The sequence below is a fragment of the Heterocephalus glaber genome, unplaced genomic scaffold (genome assembly GCF_053883595.1).
Source record: "Heterocephalus glaber isolate CG9 unplaced genomic scaffold, H.glaber_assembly_v1.0 deba00001610, whole genome shotgun sequence".
Classification (NCBI taxonomy): domain Eukaryota; kingdom Metazoa; phylum Chordata; class Mammalia; order Rodentia; family Bathyergidae; genus Heterocephalus; species Heterocephalus glaber.
Genome location: NW_028258381.1, coordinates 35,720,353 through 35,744,276, shown reverse-complemented (window position 1 = coordinate 35,744,276; position 23,924 = coordinate 35,720,353). Strand labels below are relative to the sequence as shown.

At 44.8% G+C, this 23,924-nt stretch overlaps 1 protein-coding gene across 6 annotated transcripts in view; it reads left to right on the top strand.

Moving 5' to 3' along the window:
- Nucleotides 1-466: 466 nt before the first annotated feature.
- Wipi2 (WD repeat domain, phosphoinositide interacting 2) overlaps nt 467-23,924 on the top strand; it is a 37,239-nt gene continuing 13,781 nt past the window's right edge. For 2 of the 6 annotated variants that reach the window (XM_004840400.4, XM_087196451.1), the window contains exons 1-3: nt 470-749; nt 9,847-9,929; nt 22,920-23,089. In XM_004840400.4, coding sequence (XP_004840457.2) covers nt 676-749; nt 9,847-9,929; nt 22,920-23,089 — 327 coding nt within the window. In that variant the 5' untranslated portion in view covers nt 470-675. Of the gene's footprint in view, nt 750-9,846; nt 9,930-18,294; nt 18,436-22,919; nt 23,090-23,924 lie in introns of those variants that run through there. The other 4 variants (XM_004840399.4, XM_087196452.1, XM_087196453.1 and 1 more) reach the window with 4 other exon arrangements.

Here is a 23,924-nt window from a genome sequence, read left to right as displayed (position 1 = left end):
ACAAAAACCCTCTCTACGTAGGGTTGCAATTAGCATCAAGACAGTTTGAATCCTGGCCAGGCGTGCCCACCTGTAATCGCAGCAGTCTGAAAGATAGAGGGAGGAGGATCGCAAATTCGAACCTGGTCTGGGGAACGTGGCGAGTCCTTGTCTCAAAAAAACTTTTTAAGAGCTGTAGCTCAGAGGGAAGGCCTTAGATTCAATCCTCAATCACACCCCTCCGCAAAACAAAAGGTGCACATCAGCAATTAGTACAATGACCAGCAGAATGAAAGCCTATCAGTCGGAGAGAGCGCGCAGAAGGTAGACGGGCACCGCCCCTCTTTCTCACGCGCACGCGTGGCCCCAGCACGCACACCATGCTCCCACGCGTGCGTGCTTGCCCGGAACCATAGTTCGGGCCGGAGATGGAGGGGCGGGGACTTACCCGTGCGCCTGCGCCTTGCGAGACCGAGCGTCGCGGGGGCGGGGCCGCGCAGGCGCGCAGGGCGCCCCGGCCCCGGAGCATAAACAAGAGTGGGGCCGGGATGAGGCAACGGTTGATACCGGAGCAGCCAGGGGCGGCGAGCGGGACCCGGCGCTGACCCTAAGCACTGCTCGAGCCGCCTCCCGCGCGCGAGTGCGCGCGCGCTCCCGCCCACCCGCCCCTCGGGCTGACCCGCTGCGCGCGCAGCCATGAACCTCGCGAGTCAGAGTGGCGAGGCTGGCGCCGGCCAGCTACTATTCGCCAACTTCAACCAGGATAACACGTAAGGCCGGGATCGCGGTCAGGGGTCAGGGGTCTTGGCGGGCTTGGGGCGGCCTCGCGCGCCCAGCTGGAGGTGTCGCGGCCGGCCTTCCGGAGCTGGGGCGCTGCGCCCCAGGTTGGGAGGGGATGGAGGGAGGCTCGCTGTCGAGCTCGTACCCCGCTTCTCCCCGAGTTGGGGCGGAACTTTGCTGCCCGACTCGCCATCCCGGCCGCCAGAGGAGGGAGGGTGGCCTCATCTCCCGCCTCTCCTTCAGGCTCAGTCTTTGCCCCACTTCGCTCTTTCTGGCCTCTTCCTTGTGCGCCCCGTATCCTATGGCCCCTTCTCTCGCTCGCCTTCCTTTCGCGCAGTTCTCTTTGCTAGGTAACTTTGTCTCCTCCAGGCAAGGAACAAATACAGTAGTGATGCTGGCCTTGAGCTAGAAGAAACTGAGCAGAGGGAAGGGTACGGAGACGGGCCCGAGGGCTCTCGGGGTGCAGAGCACCGGTCATCCTTGGCAAGAGAGACCCTAATGCCAGCTGGTGGACTCGGAGCCCTGCTTATTCAGCTCCATATATGATAGGAGCTGGAAGCTGCCTCTTCAAGGCGGATGCTGCTTCGGATGGGCAGTGAGGGAGTAATAGATGAGGTATCTGGAGAAGGAAGGATGAGTTAGTTATAGGACTGGAAAAGAGAAGAGCCATCTTGGGAAGTGAGTAAGAGGAAGTGATGTAAGAGAGGAGGAGGAGGAGTGGGTCATTTGGCATCATTTGAAGTCCTTGGTTGTCACTGGCAGAATGGAACGAGCAAAGTAGAAAATGCAATTTTTTTTCCTTTTAAAAGTAAACTGTAGAGTGGCGGACACCAAGCTGAAAGTGTGCAGCAGGTCCTCTCTCAGCAGCATCTTCCCAAAGTTGTCAGCTTGGTGAAGACAGTCGCCCAGCTATGAAGAGCCGGTGCACACCCGCTGCCCCGACAGTTGAGGAAACTGAAGCCTAGAAAGGTCCAGAGCTTTCCTGGATCTAACAGTTGGTCGACAGTAGCGTGCGGGCAGGAGCAGAATCTTGTCTCCTGAGCCCTTGCAGGGTTCTTTACATTCTTCCATACTCTCTCTTTTTTTTTTCTTCCTACTTCGAGAGCAAAATCCTGAAGACAGTTCAGAAATAATAGTGTAGGGATCTATAGAGATTAAGGCCACCAAATACTGTAGTGTTAAATGTGACCAAAAGTCAGCACAACAAAACAACCTAGACAACCTGTTGGAGTTTGTTGTAATTGGGATCGCTAGGTAATCTGGGGGGGGGGGCGGATTTCAGACCATTTTGGTTTTGTTTAAAGCCCTTAGGGTGTTTTGGTTTTGTTTTGGGTTTTTTGAGACAGGGTCTTGCTGTGTAGTTCAGGCTGGCCTTGAGCTCACTATTGTATCCCAGGCTGGTCTCGAACTTGTGGTAGTCCTCCTACCTCAGCCACCTGAGAACTGGGATCACAGGTGTGTGGCATCACACCCAGCTTAAGTTTTTAGTATTTTGAGACCAGTAAGAAACGGTGGTGTTACAGGGATTTTTTGTCGTTTTGGTTCTTTTGAGATAGTCTCACTTTGTAATTCAGGCTGGCGCTGAACTCACTATGTAGCCCTGGCTGGCCTTGAGCACACAGAGATCCTCCTGTCTCAGCCTCCCGGAGTGCTGGGACTACAGGCATGTGCCACCACACCCAGCATGTGTTACAGGATTTTATTCCTTGTCTAAATTAGAGAATTTCTAAAACATTTTCTAGTGCTTTCTCAGCTTTTCACTACTTACTACTTCAGAAGGAAGTCAAATATATGAAAGGATTGTTTTTGTTTTATTTTTGAGACAGGGTCTCACTATGTAGTCCAGGTTGGTCTCGGAACTCGCTGCAATCCTCCTGCCTAAGCCTCCCGGTTGCTGGGACTACAGGTGTGCTCCACCATGCCTGGCTTGCTTGTTATTTTAAATGGGCTGCCAAGTTCCTCATAATAGGATGTCACTCTGGCCTGAAATAGGACCTTTTCAGTTTTGGGAATCATGTGTTACCCACTCAGTCCTGAAGCTACTAGAGCAAGAGATTTTTGTGTCATAACTCTTTTTTTGGACACAGGGTCTCACTGTGTAGTTCAGGCTGGCCTTGAACTCACTGTGTAGCCCAGGCTAGCCTCATTCATAGTGGTCTTCCTACCTTAGCCTCCCCAGAGCTGGGATTACAGGCATGTACCACCATGCCCTGCGTTTAGGGTTGTTTCAGACAAGGTCTCATCAAGTAATGGACTACGTAGAGGCTGGCCTCAAATTTGTAGCACTTCTGCCTATAATTTATTTTAAAGCTGTACTTGAAAAAATATAAATATTCTATGATTCCCTCTTTCTTCGCACTCTAGTACAGTCCCCTAGGACTGTAGAGGAAGATGATGGCTGGCAAGGCCAAGGGTGTGGATCCAGAATCCACGTGTGCTCTGGTCAGGGACACTTGTGGGCCATCTCACTCACCCAAGTCTGTGTCAGTTATACAGTGATTTCACTTACTTGGTTTTTGTCTTTTAAATGCTTAACAGCACAATATTCATTGCATACCAAGCTGTAATTGTCTTACCTTTCTTCTTGTAATATGATCTCAAGCTTTTCTTCATGAATCTCACCCTAAAAGTGTGACTGAGTTTTATTTGCTTTTTACCATTTGTTTTGTTTTTGTTTTCTCAACTAGAACAGTGAAAAAGAGAGCAAGAACACCTGGTTGCAGACGTCGCCGTTAGGCCTGGTTAGTTTCTGGAAGTAACACTGCAGAAGGCTTACATTGGAGTGCTTTTGGCTTTTTTTTTTTTCGTACCGGGGATCAAACGCAGGTCCTTGCACTTGCGCTTGCGCAGCAGGCAGCAAAACCACTGAGCTAAATCCCCAGCCCTTTTGGCTTTTTAAAGTGAAGTTACCAGTGAATAAGTGGCAGGTGGTCACTTGATTTAAGTGGAAATATCAGGGACTAAATTTTTCCCATGGCTGCCATAGCCTGTGGGAAGTTAGTGACATAACCATGTCTGTTTCAAATGACCTTTGAGGGATAGAGTAGAGAAAGGAGCGTGGCTTCTCAAGCCTTGTGTTTGAAGAATTGATGTTAAGAAGTGTCTGGAGCTATTGATTGCTTTCATCCACTGTGTTTCTTGTTTCCAGGTGACGGTTATTGTTCTGGGAGATACTATTCTCTTTGTCCTCATTTATAAGTTGAAGATGGTGTTTGAGGCTCCCTCAGCCTTAAAGTTGGAGGCCATTCTGCCTGCTGTGCAGAGGATATGGTTGAGGAGGACACTGCACAACAGCAATGGCCAGTGGCAAGGAAACTGACCCATGGATGTGCTTAATGCATGCATGAGAGAAGCTGGCTGACTTCCAGTTTCTGGCGTGGGTTCTATGCACAGTGATGGCATCACGGGAAAAAAGTTAGAGAAGGAAAGAGCTCTACCTTGGATCCTCATGAGTCTGAAAAGCCTTAGGGCCATCCAGGTGCAGGTCCTGGGCCAACCCGAAGACATGTGAGAGGGAGGGAAGGGCCGTCCCACCAAAAACTCAGGGTGGCTGTGGGCGGTCCTGCGTGAGGCCACCAGAACCTACTCCCTTGTTGGCAGCAACAGGGCAGGCTGCTTCCTGTTTGCAGTGTTGGCCTGCTCCCTCTTAACCCATAATCAAGCATGGCCCTTTCCTGAAGAAGGTAATGAGAGGGGGAGGGCTTTATAGATTAATGGTTGGGAACAGAGTTAGAGAAAAGATGAGAAAGTCGTTCACATTTTCATTTTTTAGTAGAAATCACTACCTTTTAGATACTGAATACTCAAGTTTGAGTTTAGTGACAGATTTTCAGTTTTTAAATATCCCAGATCAGGATGAGCATGGTGGGACATGCCTGCAGTCAGGAAAATTGTGAGATCTGGGCCAGCCTGAACTGCGTAGTGAGACCTTGTTCCAAAACAAAAACAAGAACTGGATCAAATGCATTTATTTTGGCTGCCTTCTAAAATCCTCATAAAATGTCAAAGTTTTTTTGTTTTTGTGAGAAAGGGCCTCACTATGTAGTTCAGGCTGGCCTTGAACTTAATACATAGCCCTGGCTGGTCTAAAACTTGCAGTGATCCTTCATGCCTCAGCCTCTCAAGAGCTGGGATTAAAGGCATGCACCACCACACCCAGATGGAAAGATAATTTAAAAGATTTAAACCCATATGATGGGAAAAAAGAGAACTGATGTAACAAAATTTGGGAGGTAACAAGAGGTAAAGAAACTGAATCCTAAATTACTAATGGGAGAGGCAGAGGCTCAGTTTAAACCAGAATCCCCAAAGGTTCAGGACTTCAAAGCTTTAAAACTGAGGGGAGTAGGGTGGGATGAAAATAAAAATAAAGCTGCTCTGCTCCCAGCAGAAGACACTCTTTGTCTCTGCAAAGGGCAAAGCAGAGTCTCCAGATTCGAATGCCAGGCACAGTTGATGAGGACGTAATGGAGAAATGAAATAAGCAAATTACAGCTTTTTTTGAAAATTATGGTTGCTGGTTTTTCCCTTTGTCAATAAAAGAACCCAATTAAGATGATTTATTGGTGCAAATCTCATACTTACCTGTTGCTGTACCTCTCCCATTATTATGTCTGCCATGTTGTTATTGGGCAAATCTTGAGGTGTTTTTATTTATTTTGGTGTTGCTGGAGGTTGAACCCAGGCCCTTTGCATTCTGCTACATCCCCAGCCCTTTCTTTATTATTTTCATTTCAAGACAGAGTCATTATTTTCAAGACTAAGTCACCATGTTCCCCAGGCTGGCTCCAACTTACAGTCTTTCTGCCCCAACTGCCAGAGTGTTGGGATTACAGGCATGAGCCACCATGCCCACATGTGACGTTATTAAAAGCAAAAATCTCCAAAGAGACATTTGCAAACCTGATTTTTGCTTTTTGAGTTGAAAATGTCGGACATCGCGTATTTGTGATGCATATGTGACGATGGAACTACCCAGCAGGTGCTCCCCACTGAGCTATGGCCCCAGCCAATTAATGTCATCTTAACTAACCACCTTTATTATAAAGTATATACTCCTATACTGTATCCACATCGCAATAAATACTTGGGATGTTTGTGCTTCCATTTTTTATTGATTGGAACAGACCGTAGTTTTGTAGGCTTGAGATTGCTTAAAATTCTAGCTGTGGTATTTAATATTCTAAGTCGGTTTCTCAATCTCTGAAAGAACATCAAACTTGATTGGCAAAGCCTAGTTTTAACACATTCAGTCTGTGGGGAACACAGCTGAGAACCGAGATGTCTAAACGCTCAAAGGATCCGATGCTAAGGCTCTTTAATCTTGCCCCAGAGACAGGCCCACTCCATGCTTATTTTATAGGTAATGTTAATAAGCATGATGATTTGGTTTCCAAGTCGAGAAATTAGGAGAGGAGAGGTATTGGTAGGATAGTCACAGGAAAAGTGATAACTTTCAGCAAAACTAAAAGGAAAAATTTGGGAGGGGAACTTTTATTTGTTTTTGGATTTTTTGTGCTGGAGATTGAAGCACTCTCCCATGAGCCCCCCACCCTAGAAGATATTTTATGAAAGCTCTACAGTCTGGCCATTGGATGTAGGATACATGAAACTCTCAGCTCAGAAAATTTTGCCTTTGTTTTAAGAACACAGGAAGGTATACAAGAATGACTTTTTTTTAAAAAATCAGAAACAGGCCCTAGCATCCACAAGGCCTTGAGTTCAATCCCTGTACCCCCCCCCCAAAAAAGATAAAAAGAAACAAAACAATTAAAAAATCAGAAATAGGAGGAAAGGGTTTGTTTACTAAAATAGCAAACCTTACTTATCTGGAGAATATTTTCTTGAGCAGCAATTTCACGAAAGTTCTGAGTTGCTGGTTTTTTGAGACAGGGTCTTGCTGTGTAGTTCAGGCTGGCTTTGAACTCTTGGTGATCCTCCTGTCTCAGCCTCTGGAGTGGTGGTGTTACAAGCATGTGCCACCAGGCTCGGCTAAAATGTTTACCGGTTTTGTTAATTGATTGCTTCACTGAAATAATTCCATAAAGTTTTTGTTGTTGTGATACTGGGAATTAAACACTAAGCTATATCCTCAGTCCTTTTTATTTATTTTGAAACAGTGTCCTGAACTTGTAGTCCTTCTGCCTCAGCTTCCCACATGTACCACCTTGCCCAGCTAGTATTTTTGCAAAGAAAATAGCTGTAGAAACACTTTTTGTTGTTTGTTGTTGTCTTTTTTTCTTTTTTTTTTTTCCCAAGACAGGGTCTTACTATGTAGTTCAGGTTGGCTTTGAACTCACCGTGATCCTCCTGCCTCAGCCTCCCCAGTGCTTGAGATTACAGGAGTGTGCAACCACACCCGGCTTCTGCTCATGTGTACTTCTGAAATGAACCTATAATTTTAGTTTTGTTTTTTGGGGTTTTTTGGTACCAGGGATCGAACTCGGGACCTTGTGCTTGCGTGGCAGGTGGTAGAACCACTGAGCTAAATCCCCGGCCCTATAATTTTAATTTTTAATACTGCTTATAGTAAGTAGCTCTCTTCTGGGAGCACATGTCTTCTACAGGTGTATAGGAGAACCTGGAAATCTCAAGTTTCTAATGGATGACGTGATCATTAAAATATCCCTGAATTTATGTTGGGATACAAATACTCAGTATGAAATGTCTGTCTTCTGGTCTTCTGCTTTATCCACCTCATTTCACATTCTCCCAGATATTACAAATAAATCATCCTTGTGTCTGATTCTGCCTATGTCCCATTGCTTCCTGCTCTTCTCATCTTTTCTGCACTTGAGGGCTGTGGTGCTCCTTTCTGCCCTCCTTGGTCACAGGTTCTGGAGAGATAATCGCCTGAGGGAATTCCTTCGTTTGGTATCACCAGTCCCCCATCCTGAGGGTCCTCTTAAGCCTCTTAGCAAAAGCAGGGGTGGATGATAACTCTGGCATCTTAAACACAAGTCCGTCAGAAAGGGCCTTTGCTCTTTCCTCTAAGCCAGCAACATTGTCTTCTGATTCCATGGTCTAAGTTTGCTTTTTGGTCGACACACACACACACCAATGTCTTGGGTCCTCGTAGATCTCAGAGATGATGATTATGAGTGACTCACCTTCCTTTCAGACACCCATATAGTCTGCGTGTTTATCATGTCGCCTGAGAAAGCCCACTTTGTTTTGAAAGAATCTACAATTTAGGGCTGATTACTTTCTCATTTGTAGCTCAGTCTTAAACCTCTGTTTTATAAGGTTTTTTATTTCATTTTGTTTTTGTTATATTTTTATTTTAATCTTTCCCTGGCTCTATTGAGATATGAATGACAACTCAATTTTACAACATGATGTTTTAAAACAAATGTGAGATATAATTGAAAATATAGTTTAATGTTTAATTTTTTGAAATTCATTCCAGTAAAAAAATTACCATTAATCTTACTTTAGAATATTCCCTCACTTTGAACACACATATCCTATCATTCTCAACACTTCTGCAGCAGCTCTAGAAGTCCTCTTTCCTGAGTATATTTAGTTGGCACTTATGGCTGCCTTGATGTCCCATTTCCCTTTCGTGGTCATTTTAACTTTGGGAAAAGATCCAGGAGTCACATGGTGTCAGATTGGGTGAATAAGGTGGGTCACATCACAGTGTCGTGTTTTTATGAGTCTGCTTTTCTGTTGGATGGCACTCAGTGGTGCCAGTATTCAGTGTATTTTGATCACACTTTGCAAAGACACAAAAGAAGACTTCCAAAACTGCTTCATAAAGTAGCAAGAACAGTGGAATACATGTTTGTTTTACTAGAGAAACATTTAATGCAAGATATACAAATATATAAGGATTTACAAGATTAGCTTACAGTGGCCGCCCACAGAGTCAGGTGTTAAAAAGTGCAAAAGGCCTGCCTGTGCCCTTGAGATCCAAAGGATCCAGTCGAAGGCCTGGAATTCACTGTAGTATCCCATATGAGTCCGAATCAGGAGGCTGAAGTCTGTGCTGGAAGCCAGATGATGTCCAAGGTGAAGATGAAGACTGAGCTCTGAAGAAACAAGCAGGCCTTCTTTGTTTCTCTTTTATTCCATTCAGGCTACAAGCCTGTTGGCTTCTGTCACTCACACCCAGGGTGATCTTCTGTCTTCAGTAAATCCTTTCGGCCACACCCAGAACTATGTTGATCCAATTTAGTTGGGCTTTTTTTTTTTTTTAGTACATTTTAGATACACATAGTGATAACATTCGTCATAGGGAATTTGTACGTGTACATGGTATATCTTGTTTCTTCCTTCTCATTCACCTCCCCTCCCTCAACCCCCACCCCCCCCTCCTTGTTCCCCTTCTCATTTGAACATTTTCTTCCCATTTCCCAATCTTTTATACATTTTGATCCTCATTTATACTTTTGGTATCTCACACCAGAGAGACAGTGCAATACTTAAACGTGTGTCCAGTTTATTTCACTTAAAAGTGAAATACAATGTATAATAGATATGGGGAAATGGGAAGAAAATGTTCAAATGAGAATGGGGAGATAGGGGGAAAGGAAAGAAGGGACAAAGGAAAAAATAGATAACATGTACAGGTACAAATTCCCTAGGATGAATGTTATCATGTATATCTAAAATGTACCAATAAAGGTTTGCTTAAAATATAAATGTGTGTGTGTGTGTGTGTGTGTGTGTGTATGGGATACATGTTTGTTTGAAGCAAGGGGGAGTATTTTCAGGGCAGTTAATAGCAGTGTGTCTTCTGCAATAAATTGTTTATTTAAATATCCACTGCATATTTTGATCGTACCTCATACATTGTGAGGTGATTGCCACAGTATAATTTCAAGTATGCAGTGCTACTCAACATAGTCACCATATGGTATGTTAGATCTCCAGAAGAAGTCATACAGGTGTCAAATAATATTGCCTGTTTTATTGGGCTTGTACCATCTTGGTCTGCCGTACACCTGTACAAACTATGTGAAGTTCCTTGGACTGCTAATTTCTGGTGGAAATGCTGGTTACTAACTGGTAACGTGGGAGCTACTTTGCATTGTCACTGTCTTCGTGCATCAGCTCTTATTTCTGAATTTGGCTTTTTTGCAGGTCCCTAGCTGTTGGTAGTAAGTCCGGTTATAAATTTTTCTCCCTTTCTTCTGTGGATAAGCTGGAACAGATCTATGAATGCAGTAAGTGTTTGTTTTATTTTTCCTCTTCTTAAAAACCATAGTCCAGTTGTACTTGAATTGAAATGCAGTCTTAAGTTCAGACCTGTAGAGGCTGAAGTCCTGACCGCACCTAACCAGTTCTCTTCTTCCACCTGGGTCTCTGTAAGACGTGACACTGGTGATAGTCTGTGGATGCTGTTCTAGATCTTTTTCTGTGCATTTGCATACATATAAATGTACATTTACAGTTTTGTTTTATGGGCTTTTTCAGTGAACTTATATGTATTATTCTGTAATCTCTCCCTCCTTTTCAAATGCCATTTAAACCATTTAGGGTACTGCCATAGAGGGCTTCCAGAAAGTGGAAAATGTTATAGTACCTCTCAGAATTTGTTATTTCCTTGAGTTGTCATTTTATAGCTTTTGTAGCTACATATCAGAGAGGCAGCACGGGGTAGCAGAAATGTCATACACTTTGGCTTCTTGCTCCATCACTTAGTGTGTGGCTTTAGATGGATTACTTCATCTCTGGGCCTCAGTTTCCTTTTATTTTTGGCAAAACAACTAATGCCTGGATTAGAAGTAATGAAGAGATAGCAGCATAGGCATAGATCCACCAGTGAGATGACAGTGGAAAGCTTTGGGTTCTTTCCATGTACATAATTTGTTACATTTAGATTCACTTACAGCTATAAGAAATAATGCAGACCCTTCATCCAGTTCCCCCAGTGGTAAAATCTTGCAAAGCTTTAGTATGGTACCACAGCCAGAACACCCACATCCATCTGTCCTCTTCATGGCACTGCAGCTTTACTTGTGTGTCTGTAAGTTCTCTGTACAGTGTCAGCACCCGAGGAGATTCCTGAACCTGCCACAGTCAAGGCACCGAGCAGTTCCATGGAGGCCCTTCAGGTCACCCTTTATGACCGTACCTGCCTCCCTGCCGCTGCACCCACATCTACCCTGATCCCTGGCAGCCCCTAATCTGTCCTCTGTTTCTCAAGTTTGGAAGTTTTTTGTCAGTTTTTATCACTGCAACAAAATGCCTGGAGCAAGTTAACTTAGGAAGTTTATTTAGCTCACCATTTTGGAGGTTCAAGAGCCCGATGCTTGCTGCCTATCCTGAGTTCTGGTGAAGACCCCACAAGTCTGTCACATCTGTGGGAGCTTAGGTGGGAGCAGGTGGTGACATCTGGAAATCAGAGAGCACTCATGGGGCCAGGCTTGCACTTCATGGTTCTATGTTAATCTCTTGTGAGGGAGGACAGACCCCCGGTCACCTGAGGGCCTTCTGCTAGGGCCATCCTCTTAGAGGTTCCACCACGTCTCAGTAGTGTCACCGTATCGACCAAGCCTCCAGCCCACGCACCTATGGGGAGCACTCAGACTAAATCCACACCATAGCAGATGGGTATAGCATTCTGTGATTGGGAATTCTTCCAAGTTGTATGTATCAATAGCTCATTCCTTTTAAGAATGACTAGTGTCCAATGGTTTGAACACACCTCAGTATAACCATTTTCCTGTAGAAGGACATGTGGGCTGATTCCAGTTTTCACCTATTACAAATTAAGCTGTTATGTGGCTAGGTGTGGTGGTCAACACTTGTACTTCCAGCTACTCAGAGCCTGTGGCAGGAGGATCACAAAACCATACTGGGCAACTTAGCAAGACCTTGCCTCATAAATGGGGAAAAAAGGGCCTGGGTAGTGTGCGCCTGGTTTCAATCCCTTTTACTACCCTTGAGAAAGAAAAGGGGCCTGGAAAGGCGAAAGATCTGTTATGAGCATTTGTGATAGGTTTTTGTGTGTGCATAGGTTTTCATTTCTTGGAGGTAAATGCGCAAGAGTGCAATCACTGGGTGGAATGGTAGTTGCATGTGCAGATGCTTAAGAAACTGCCACAGTGTTTTCCAGGCTCGCTATAGCATTTTATGCACCCGCCAATCATAAGTGGCCAAAGTTTGTCTGCACCCTTGCCAGCACTGTCGCTATGTTTTTCTCAGTCACTCTGATAAGCATGTGTAGTGCTATCTCAGTGTGGTTTTGTGTTCCCTTACCGCTGACTGTGTTCAACATCTTTTTGTGAGCTTGTTGCTGTCTGTATGTCCTCTTTGGTGAATCATCTGTTCATGTATTTGCCCACTTTATAATTGGACTGTTTGTTTTTTAATGCCATTCTGTGAATTCTTTATGTAGTCTAGGCTATTAGTCATTGTTAGTATGTGGCTTATAATTATTTCCACTCCGTCTCTATGTAACATTTTGAGTAGACCTGAACTGGCCAGTGGCTAGGACCTAAGGATCCTTGTTAGAAGGAAGTAAGGAGCATAGTATTCATAATTTACGCCTTGTGATTTGTTCCACTGGGATAGGTTCAGGAAAAGACTGAATCTTTATCATTGAGCATAAAGTTATGAGAAATCGGGTTTCCTCCATATTGGCAATGCCAGTATTTCCTTCTGAGTGTTCTGGCATTGCCAACTTTGCCTTCTCTGTGCTTTGGCTTTCATTTTGGAATTCCACCTTTTCCACTGGTGTCTCAAGAACGAGAGGTTTCACCAGCTAATGTGAATGGAAATCTCCTGTCACTCTCACATCTGCTCATGCAGCCACATGTTTTAATCTTTAGGGTCTGCCATGTGCCAGTCTGTTCTGGTGACTGGAGAGGAAGAAGGACAGCATCCTTGCCTTTGTGACACTTGTATCTAACTGGAAGAAGAACGGGAGCTAATGTGTTAGCCAGGCATGGCGGCACGTGCCTGTAATTCCAGTACTCTGGGAGGGAGGCTAGGACAGGAGGATTGCCAAGTCCAAGCCCAAGCCCAGCCTGGGCAGCTTAGTGACTTAGCGAGACCCTGTCTCAAAATAAAAAATAAAAAGGGCTGGGGATATAGTTCATTGCAGAGGCCCTGGGTTCAATCCCCAGTACTTAAAAAAAAAAAAAAGTAAATATGTCTGTGTCAGGCTAGGCTGGGGGCCTGTACACTGGCAATCACAGACACAGTAGCGCCCATCCCATTATAAGGGGAAGATACCAGGGCTTCTTTGTGCCGCTTCCTTGAAATGGCGGTGTTCCTGGCCCCCTCACATTGGATGGCTCCCTCAGTGGAGTGTGTGTGACTCCCCCAGCAGTGCCCTGCTGTAGCTGCCCTGATGGTGAACACCGAACCCTTAACAGGGAGAGAGCAGCACTAGGCTTCTTAGACTTGGTTCCCTGACCCATGGTCCCTGCTGGCTGTCTCAGACTTCACTCCTCTATTGTCCTCAGACTTGTCTCCTGGTGCTTACAAGGTCTTGTGTAACTGAAGATGTGATCTAGATAAAATAGGTGTGAGCCGAGAATGTAGCTCAGTGGTGCAGCGTCTGCCCAGCAAATGTGAGTCCCTGAGTTTGATTTCCAGTATCAAAAAAAAAAGTAAAATAGGTATGAACCAGGGCCATATTGCTGGAGATCTCCAAACAGGACCTTTCCTTTGGAAGGATGGCCCTGTCTCTGCAAATGGGTTCCCTTGGCTTTGATGAATGGCTGAAACATACGTTAAAACTATATCCAAAAGAAAGTCCCTGATTTATGCTATTAAATTGTTGCCGCCGTCGCTCTTGTCTGTTTTTAAACCCACAGAATCTCCCTCCCTGTTTGGAGACCAAGGGCTTAGACAAGGGTAAAAGAATACCAAAACTTGGTTTTGCCTCTTCCTCAGTGTAAACCTAGTTGACTAGCTTCAGCACCTGTTTGCCAGAGGCTTTGATGGTGTGGAATGTGATCTCTTGATAGCTAGTCTTCTAAGGAGAGACTGTTTACTGACTGACATTGATTTGTGTTCCCCTTAGTGAACTTAGATCCTTAAAAATAGATGATGAAATGGACAATGAATATTTTCAGGGCTAACACTTTAAACTGCAGCTGTTTCATTGTTCTGTTCCTAGAACACTATCTCCCTTTCCTCTCTCATATATTTTCTTTGAGTCGATAAGAGAGTCTTGGGAAACAGGGTAGGCTCTGAGTAAATGTCCAGGTTGCTTTCTAGCATTTTTCCATGGGTGGACTTAGCAAAGAATCTCACTTCCTATCTCGTTATTTTAGTGCAGGCTGGGTATTGGCTCATACCCTCCTAACTCTTAGCATGCATCATAAAGCTAGATCTTTGCTATCAGTCTGTCTCACTGCTACAGAAAGAATGAGCCAGAGCTGGTCTGGGGAGAAAACAAGACTGACAACTTCTGGTTCTTTCATTTCTTTAAATACAAGACCCAAAACCTTTACCCCACAGCACTGGAAGATTTTTACTGTCTCTGTTGTCATTTCAAACTTAAAGATAGATTGCAAGAACTCCTGAGCGTACCTCACCTGTTGTCTGCTTATGTCCTGTGTGCTTTCTCCTCCTTCCTCTGCAGGACCAGTTCTTGTTTGAGGATGCATTGTACACAAATGTGGTCTCTCCTCCCTAAAATACTACTGCACTGGTATCTTCCACTTATGCAAAATGAATAGAAGGTGGGGATTTACTATTGCAAAATATAACAAAAGTTTAGGAGCTTGCTTGTTCAGATTCTACATTGGGCCTTTTCTTTGCACCTTAGAATTTTCTAAGCCAGGAAGCATCACTTAATAAAGCATGCAGTTCCAAGACACTGCATGAGCAAAATGTTCCTTAGCTCAGCAAAAGTGACTGGAGCTCTGTAAATTATACAAATCATCCATCGCCTTGTAACACCTTTATCAGCCTTCTTGCTTGGCCAAGAAACCAATCACCATTTACTTTACTGGCTATCATCTCCGTCTTAGGGTCTGAGAAATGGTGCTTTCTGACTCATTCCTACTTGACAGGCCACTTGCCAGTTGGAGTATTAATTTCAGTGAGATTTATAGTAATGGAGAAACTGGTTGCCTCTCTATGCCTGAACCTTTGGTAATGGAATATTGGACTCTTAACTCCCATCCCTGCAGAGCTCCAGTCATTGGACAGGCTAATGCAGAAGTGTGTTCTATCAATTATTTAGAGGCTTTGTTCTTTGCTTCCCACTTTAGGAGCTTTATCATTGCCAGCTGTAAACCATGCCAGCAGAAGCAAAAGAAGCATCCTTTCTTCAATCAAGTAATTAATTTCCCAGGTCAGATTGTAGAAAGGCAGTCTCTAGGAGAAAGTTTGCAGGAATTATGGCAGAGGCCACCTAGAATGAGTCCTAAAGCCAGGCCTTTGCCAACTGAGGTCACTGAAGTTTATGTTTAGACTTTGTTCGTGTCGGCCTGAGTGCTTTCTGGCACTAGTGTGCTGGTAACGTGCCATCTTGAGTAATGACACAGCCTTGTTTTTATTTTATTTTTTTGCTTTTCATTTAATTGTCGTATCTTCTGTTTACAGCTTGGTCTGTTGTTTGTCATTGTCCTTGGGAGTGCTGAGCTATCTGTACCTCAGTTTAATGGAAAGTGATTGTTGGGTATGTGGGTTCCATGTACAAGGTGTGTTTTGTTTGTTTGTTTGTTTTGTTTTTTGGTACCGGGGATTGAACTTGGGTCCTTGCTCTTGTGGGGCAGGTGGCGGAACCACTGAGCTAAGTCCCCGGCCCAAGGTGTGATTTTTAAAAATGTAATTATTTTGTATAAAATTTTTAAACATTTTTTTTTTACAGTAAAAGAGACATTGCCTTTAATCCCCTTCAGAATACTCCCCCTCACTTTGAATACACACTATTCTTGCCACTTTTTGAAGCAGTTCTGTAAGTCCCCTTTCATGAGTATCTTTGGTTGAACTGTCATGGCTGCCTCAGTGTCCTGATTCAGTTCAAGATCTATTCCTTTATTGATTGTTTTGACGTTGGGGAAGATCCAGAAGTCACACAGTGCCAGATCCAGTGAATAAGGTGAATGAGGACGTACTGTTGTGTTTTACACAAGACTACTTTTCCTTTGAATGGCACTCATGTGCAACATTCACTCTAATTTTGACCGCACCTTGTAAAGACACTCACAAAAGAGAATTTCTAGAACTGCGTTAGAAAGTGGCAACAACGATGGGATAAGTGTGTTAGAGGTGAGAGGGAGGATTTTGAGGGGATCAATGGCCATATGTCTTTTACCATGATAAATTTTTTATTTTAACAAAGTATTTTCCTATCTTTATATGTGTTTGGAAGTTCTGTTGAGTGTGAAATGTTATTTTGAAATAGAAGAGCTGCCTGTCTGCTGGGGAGGTCTTGGGAGGCTTCCCTGCAGTTGGCAGAGAGCCTTGTCCTCTCCTCGGTTTCTGGCTCCTTTGGACATGGGATGCACTGTACAGACAGCACTGGTTGCAGAGGTTTTAGAGACCTCCCCGACCCCCATCCACATATCCCCTCCCTCTGGGAGGGTCTGCCTGTGTCCGGCCTGGCCTGTCTCGTGGTGGCAGCACGTCCTGATGCCCAGCGTCCCTGCTTCTTGCATCACATACCTCTTGCATCAGGTCTTAATGTATCAACCAAAGTTCAGATCTCTGCAGTAGGCTGCCTAAGTTGGTTTTTATTGTGGCTTTTGAAAAACCTCTTGGGGATATAATTTGTCTCCCTCTTAAGGTATATAAATCTTTTTAAAGTGTACAATTCAGTGGGTTTAGTATATCTATACTGGGTTGTGCAGTCTGGCATAATCTCATTTTGAAATGTTTTTGTAATCCCCAAAAGCAACGCTGAGTGCATTAGCAGTCACTCCCTGTTTCCTCCCACCACTCCCAGCCCATCACAGCCACTAATCTACTTTCTGCATCTATAGATTTGCTGTCTGGACATTTCAGATAAATGGAATCATGGAATCGTGTGGCTACCTTCTGTTACATAGATGTTTCATGCTTCTTCCCTGCTGTGGTGTGTGTCAGTACCTCATTTCTGTTTCTTGCTGAATAACATCACATTGTCTAGATAGGTGGTTTTGTCCATCCATTCATCTGTTGATGGCTCCGGGTCTCTGACATTTGGGGCTGTTGAGAATAGTGCTGCTGTGAATGTTTGTGTGTGAGTTACTGTGTGGACCTCTGGTACCTGCAGGATGGGAAATACTGGGTGGGGATCTTTGTTTTGCCCATGTCTGTGCACTACTGAAAGGTCATTCCTTCAGTGGAAGTACAGGCTTAAGTGATAAGCACGTTTTAAAATCAGTAGAGGTTTCCACACGTTGCCCCTGACAAAGGCAATGCTGGCCTGGGTTCCTGTGGTGAGGGAGTGAGCCAGCCGCCTTCCTCTAGCCCTATGAGTGCTAGTCATACTTTCCTGTTTAAAAATCTGTGATTTTTTTTTTTTTTTTTTTTTTTTGGTACCAGGGATTGAACTCAGGATCTTGCACTGGCAAGGCAGGCACTGGAACCACTGAGCTAAATCCCTGGCCCAAAAATCTGTGATTTTTAAAAAATCTCCATTTGCTTTGATTATTTGTAATCCTTGAATTAAAAAAAAAAACACAAATAAGCCTTTGGTAGTGGGTTTAAATATTTTTTTTCTGGGTTGTTATTTGGTTTTTGGCTTTTTTTGGTACCGGGGATCGAATTTGCGACTTTGTGCTTTCGAGGCAGGCGGTGGAATCACTGAGCTAAATCCCCAGTCATGGTTTTTGGCCTTTTTTATGGCTTTTTTCGCCAGTCTGAAGTCTTGATTTTGTTGGTGGTGGTGGTGTGTTGTTTTTGAGACAGGGTCTTGCTGTTGTATTCTAAGCTGTCCTCGAACTCACTGTGTAGCATGAAATGCAGATTCACCTACAGTCTGATGTAAAAATTCTTTCACTTTCATCCCATGTCTGGAAAAGACATTTTTCTCGTGGCCTTATTTTGCTTGCTGATGTATTTAGGGTGCACTGAACATGAACTTTTTCTTTTTTTTTTCAGACAGGGTCTCACTATGTAGCCCAGGCTGGTCATGATGAGCTTTTCATTGAAACTTCAAGAAAAAGTAGTTGATACTAAATGCCAGAAGTTAGTGTTTGTGAAATCTAGGTTATGGGTATGTGGAGATTTATTTCATTGTCTCTTTTGTGAATATTTGTAGTTTAGAAAAAGCTTTCCTGCCTCTACGTTATGCCCCAATTTTAAAAAAAATTTTAATTCTGAAAGAAATTTTTTTTTTCCATTAAAAATTTCAGGAGAGTTATCTTGAAGACACGTCAGGGTAGGACAGATAAGCAGACACTAACCAGTGATGGCGAACCTTTTAGAGCTTTGAGTGATAACAAACAGCCCGCTGTGGCACATGTGCCATAGATTGGCCACCACTGCTGCTCTGACCCATAAATCCCTTGGCTTCTCCGTGCCTGCATTGAGGTTTATTAATGGAATTTTTTTTCCTTCAGTTCTTCTATTGGTACATTTTAGGTATACAGTACATTTTCATTTCTCATTGGGAACTTGTACTTTTACATGTTGCAGCTTGGCTGTTAATGGGAATTTTCAAGCACACATGAAAGGTGAAAGGACTTTCCAGCTCGTACCCACCTGCTCACTGCATGCTCCAGAGGACATTGTGCAGGCCAGGACGAAGTCCCCAAATACTGCTGCAAGCATATCTGAGTGGGTTTGGCCATTTTCCTTATTTTCTTGTAACAGTGGAATGCATAGTGAGTTTTGACAAGTGCCCAAAACTCTGAGGTCAAGGCTCGCCACTGTTCCAGAAAGCTCCTCAGGCTCCCTCCATCCTCAGAAGCAACCAGTGTCCGCCTTTTTTCTGCTGTAGTTTACTTGCACCTGTCTAGAACTTCAGGCTGACATAGCACTTTTCACTCAGTGTAATTTCTGGAAGTGTGTCTGCATTGTGTCTCAGTGACAGTATGTACTATGTGACCCCATATGTCTGCTCTTACTGAGGGCATCTGCATGGTTGTTCCTGTGTGTGTCTTGTGGGCATGTGTTTGTATTTGTCTTGGGTAGCTGTCCTATGGCCTTGTTGGACAGTACATTCTCAGTTTATAAGAAGCCCCCAGACTTCCCCCAGTGGCTCTGCCATTTGTGTGCCCACCACTGAAGCTTGCACATCATAAAGCTTCATTGTTTTCACTTACGTTTGACATTGCCACTGTCATTTTCACCATTCTGATGTGTGTGTGCACATGCGCAATGCTAAGACTGGAACCCGGGCCTCACAAGCTCACCCTCAGCCCTTATTATGATTTTAGTTGGCATTTCCCTGGTGACTAATGATACTGATTCCTTTCATATGCTTGTCTGTCTGTATATCTTCTTTCTTGAAATGACTCTTCAGATCTCCCCTTTTTAGATTTGGTTGTCTTTTTATTATTGAGTTAGAGTTCTTAGGATATTCTGGAGAGAGCTCCTTTGTCAGATATGTTCTATGACTATTTTTTTCATAGTCTGTGGCTTGCTTCTTTCTTGTCTTTTATCTTTTTTTTCCAGTACCAGAGGTTGAACTCAGGACCTTGTGCAGTGCCACTGAGCTAAATCCCCGGCCCCTATTTTCTTGTCTTTTAGTAGATACTTTATACAGTGGACCCTTGACTTACAAACTCAATCAGTTCCCAAGGGCTGGTTGTAACTCAAGTTGGTTGTAAGTCAATGTAGCTGAGACCTGGATATTTACATGTGATACATAACAAGAGGCAGATGAGTTTTCCATTAACCTAATTAACCCAACTTGTTCTTATGTCAGGCTGATTGTAACTTGAGGGTCCACTGTTTTTGATGTTGTCTGGTTGTTGTTTTTTTTAATGAGGGGGATCCAGGGCCTAGCACACACCCTAGGCAAGTGCTTTACCACTGAGCTATGCCCAGGCCTCATTTTTGTGTTTTCATCTTGTATCCTTTGGCTTGCAAAATTCATTTATTAGTTCCAATAGTTGCTTCTGTAGGCACCTTAAGATTGCAGTAGAGGGCCAAGGATTTAGCTCAGTGGTTTCCGCCGCCTGCTGCGCAAGCGCAAGGACCCAAGTTGGATCCCCGGTACAAAAAAAAAAAAAAAAAGATTGCAGTAGAGGGCCGGGGATTTAGCTCAGTGGTCCTGGCGCCTGTCTAACAAGTGCAGGGTCCTGAGTTCGATCCCTGGTACCAAAAAAAACAAATTTGCAGTAGGGATGGTTTGACAGCTTCCTTTTGGTCCCTGTTGTGTTTTGTCTTGTCTTTTCTTTCTTTTTTTTGGCTTTTGAGATAGGGTCTCATTGTGTAGTTCAGACTGGCTTTGGACTCACTATGTTGTCCAGGCTGGCCTCGAACTCAGGGCAATCCTCCTGCCTCAGCCTCCCGAGTACTGTGATTACAGGTGTATGCTACCACACCTGGAGGGTCTGTGTGTTTTCTTTCCTTCCTCTGTCCCTGTTGTGTGTGAGAGAGACCTCCAGAGCAGGGTGAGGAAAGGGGACATCCTGGCCTCCCTCTTGGGTTCCAGGTCTCAAAGGGAAGAACCATATGTAAGTGCTAGCTATAGACTTTTCATAAATGCCCTGATCTGTTGAAGAAGTTGCTCCTGTTCATATGTCTCTTAAGAGTTTTTATCAGGCCAGGGATTTAGCTCAGTGGTGCCGCCAGCTGCCTTGAAAGCACAAGGTCCTGAGTTTGATCCCGGGTTACCACCACCCCCACCCCCAAAAAAGAGTTTTTATCAGAGAGAGCACTGGATCTTGTCATGAGTTTTCTGCTTCTCTTGTACTGATCTGGTGTTCTCTGGATTGTGGGGCTTCCCAGTCCAGCAAATGGCCCTGGATTGTTCTGATGATGTGTCTTTTGCCATGAGGTTCTCGGGCCACCTTTACCTGGGAGATCCCTGCCTCTGTGCCCTCCTGCTCCAGAGAGGCAGCTGCTTCCCCAGGTCGTCCATCCCTGTCCTCCAGATGACCATGCCCTGCATCAGCACCCATCTCCTCAGTGACCTGTCTCCACTGCAGCGTCTGTCCCGTCAGTGGACCTCGTAGTGCCTGAGTTGGAAACATAACTTGCTTTGACCATACCTATCCTTGCAGTGCCTTTCCGTGCGCCTGCCCCTCGAAGGCACCTACCTGAATTCCCCAGATTTCCTTGCCTTTCCTTGATGGTTCAGCCCTTGACTGGGAATATGCAGTGTGGATGGCTCCAATCTGTACACCATTCTGCGTGTGCCTACAAATAGCCATAAAAGCCCCATGAACACTGATTCTGGGGTTCCTGATAAATTTTAGCAAAGATGACAGATTCACAAATGGAGAATTTGAATAAAGAGGATCAGTATATTTGAGAATAAGGTCTTTTCATCACTGGCTTAATTTAGGAGAGCAGTGAATTTAAGGAAAACTTACTTTTAATAAACAGTTAGTTTGGTATGCAGCAAGTCTTAGAATTAATAAAGCTGTGAGTCAGTCCAGCTCCTTCCTACTTCACCATTGAGAAAATTAATGCCAAGCCTGACAGCTAGTTACAGCAGAGCCAAGAGCAGAATCTGATTTTTAAACTGGTTTTACCTGGGGGCTCCCCTGGGTCACCACAGCACCCTCAGGACACAGTGAGGCACCCTGTACTGTTGCCTTCCTGGGACAGATGATGCCATGAAAGCAGTCGAGCTCCAGCCAAAGCAGTTCTGCTTCTTAGGTGTAGCACCTGGGGATACTAGGACTTCCACCAAAACCAAACGTCACAAGAGTAGCCTGTGTTTAGATACGTTGCAGTTTAAGAGATTGCACTTTAAAGTGGTGTTTAAGGAATATCCGAAATCCAGCCATCAAGTCTGCTCTGCCACTCTCCAGTGTCCAAGGAGCTGCTCCTCCCTGCTGGGCCATGTTAGACCAGGGCACAGCCAGGCGTGGCCCTGTCCTTGCCTCTAGGCCCAGCAGGAGCCCTGCGCCTAGATTAGTGGGGGCAAACCTGTGCCACAGCGGGCTGTTTGTATCATTGAAAGCTCTAAAAGGTTCACCACCACTGGAACTGGATGCTCCACGGGAGCTGGTGACCGGCAGAGGTGAGGGCATGGGATACAGCTGAGAGAGGTCCTGACTGTAAATGTTTCCTAGTTTGGAGCTGTGTGTTATACGTCTGTGTTCTGCTGTTGAGGTGTTGGTAAATTCGAGGTTGCTGGGGCATTGTTGTTTGGGACAATGAGGATGCATTCCATGGTGCCCAGTCAATTGCTTTGATGGCCACCTATCCAGGGGCAAAAACTGAGCCTTCTTGTCACCCATACCCATTTCTTTAAAAATGAGCCACACACTCTTCAGCCCTGGAAGAATAAAGGTCCCAGTCCCAGGAAAAAAAAAAAAAAGAAATACAGGTGCTACTCCACTCACAGTGAGGTTGCATCCCAACAGACCCATCCTGGCTTGAAAATGTAAAAAGTGGAACTGCACTTACGATGCCTGACTGCTGAGTACCACCACAGCAGCACAGCGCCCTATGGGGTGCAGGCTTTCTCTGCCGATCCCAGGACTGAGACTGGCTCACTGCTGAGGCCCTGCAGCCATCAGAATGTTGTCCTGTACATCATCAGCCCGAGAAAAGAAGCGAACTTGGAATCAGAAGTACACTTTCTACCAAATCTTCTCATTCTGGCACTGCCACACAATTTAAAAGTCATAAAGTGGAACATGGTAATTTCAACACCTTCTGCAGTTCATGTCTTAATAAAAGGACTTTCGCATCTTGTTCTGTCACTTCATCTATTAGTTTGGTTTTCTGGACTAACAAGTGTGTTTTTAAGTTCTCTGATTAAATCCAGTAACAGAGCTAATTAAAGGGATTCTTTTAAGTAATTCTGTGATTTGTCTTCACATAAGGGCACTATCTGTCTCCCATCCAAGTATTAACCAGGACCGACCCTGCTTAGCTTCCAAGATCAGACAAGATCAGGCGCATTCGGGGTGGTATGGCCATAGAGTACATAGGGGCATGATCTGTACCTGTAGTGGCAGCAATTCTAGGACTCCAGAAAATTGAAATTTCCCTTTGGGCTGTGCTGGGACACCAGGGACCTGGAAGTCCCTGCTTTAAGTGTCACTTAGGGGTGCGTTTGTGTCTGTGGGTAGATTTTGCCTGTCGACTCAGAGATATATGTATCCACGTGTGTTTTTCTGTTCTGGTTTCAGCTGACACTGAAGATGTGTGCATTGTAGAAAGATTGTTCTCCAGCAGCTTGGTGGCCATTGTTAGCCTCAAAGCTCCCCGGAAGCTGAAGGTTTGCCACTTTAAGAAGGGCACTGAGATCTGTAACTACAGCTACTCCAACACGATCCTGGCTGTAAAGCTCAACAGGCAGGTGAGTGAGGCTCTGCTGTGGCTCTCCATGCACACTGCTCCCTGTCGCCCTGTTTCCAGCCTGCCATGGCTGTGTCCTCCAGTCCAGTGCCTCCCAGAGTGGGTGGTCCCCAGCCCTCAGGTCCCACTGACTGACTGCTCTGTTCTCTCCCTCAGTGGCTTTGTCCCAGCTGTCCATCCATGACACTGCCCTTGCCCTGCCTGACTGCTTTACTCATTCTTTTTTGATATGAGTCTTACCAGCTTACTGTCTGTCCATTTGCTCATCCAGAGATACCCAGTTTTTTACTTACCTTTTGCTTTTATAAATGTTACTTTTAAACAGTTGTAGACTCTTTTTTTTCTGTCTATTAAATTGTGAGTTTCCTGTCACAGTTGGTGAGTAGCCCTCCCGGCATGGGTTCCCACACAATCCGGAAGCTCGCCCCATGAGGCCCCTGTCTCCTGGGTTTGGCAGCACTGTGTATAGGGCGGTGGGGCGGGAGCGGGGGGGGGGGGGGATTTGCCGACTCGGCCCCAGGGACAGAGCAGGGACAGAGCAGGGCCACAGGTGGAGCTGGCTTCTGGTCAGGACTAGATGAAGGCAGCCTTCTCACCAAAACAAGCCTTATTAGAACCAGGAATTGGTCTGTTAATTGACAAAATTGGTTAAACTGGGAATTTATACCATATAATAGCTTGAAGATTTAAAAAATTGAAAGGGCCAAGGATTTAGCTCAGTGGTGCCACCGCCTCCCTCACAAGCCCAAGGTCCTGAGTTTGATCTCCAGTACCAAAAAAAAATGTTTTTTTAATTTAAGATACAAATGTTCCTTCCTGTCCAACAAAGAACTGTG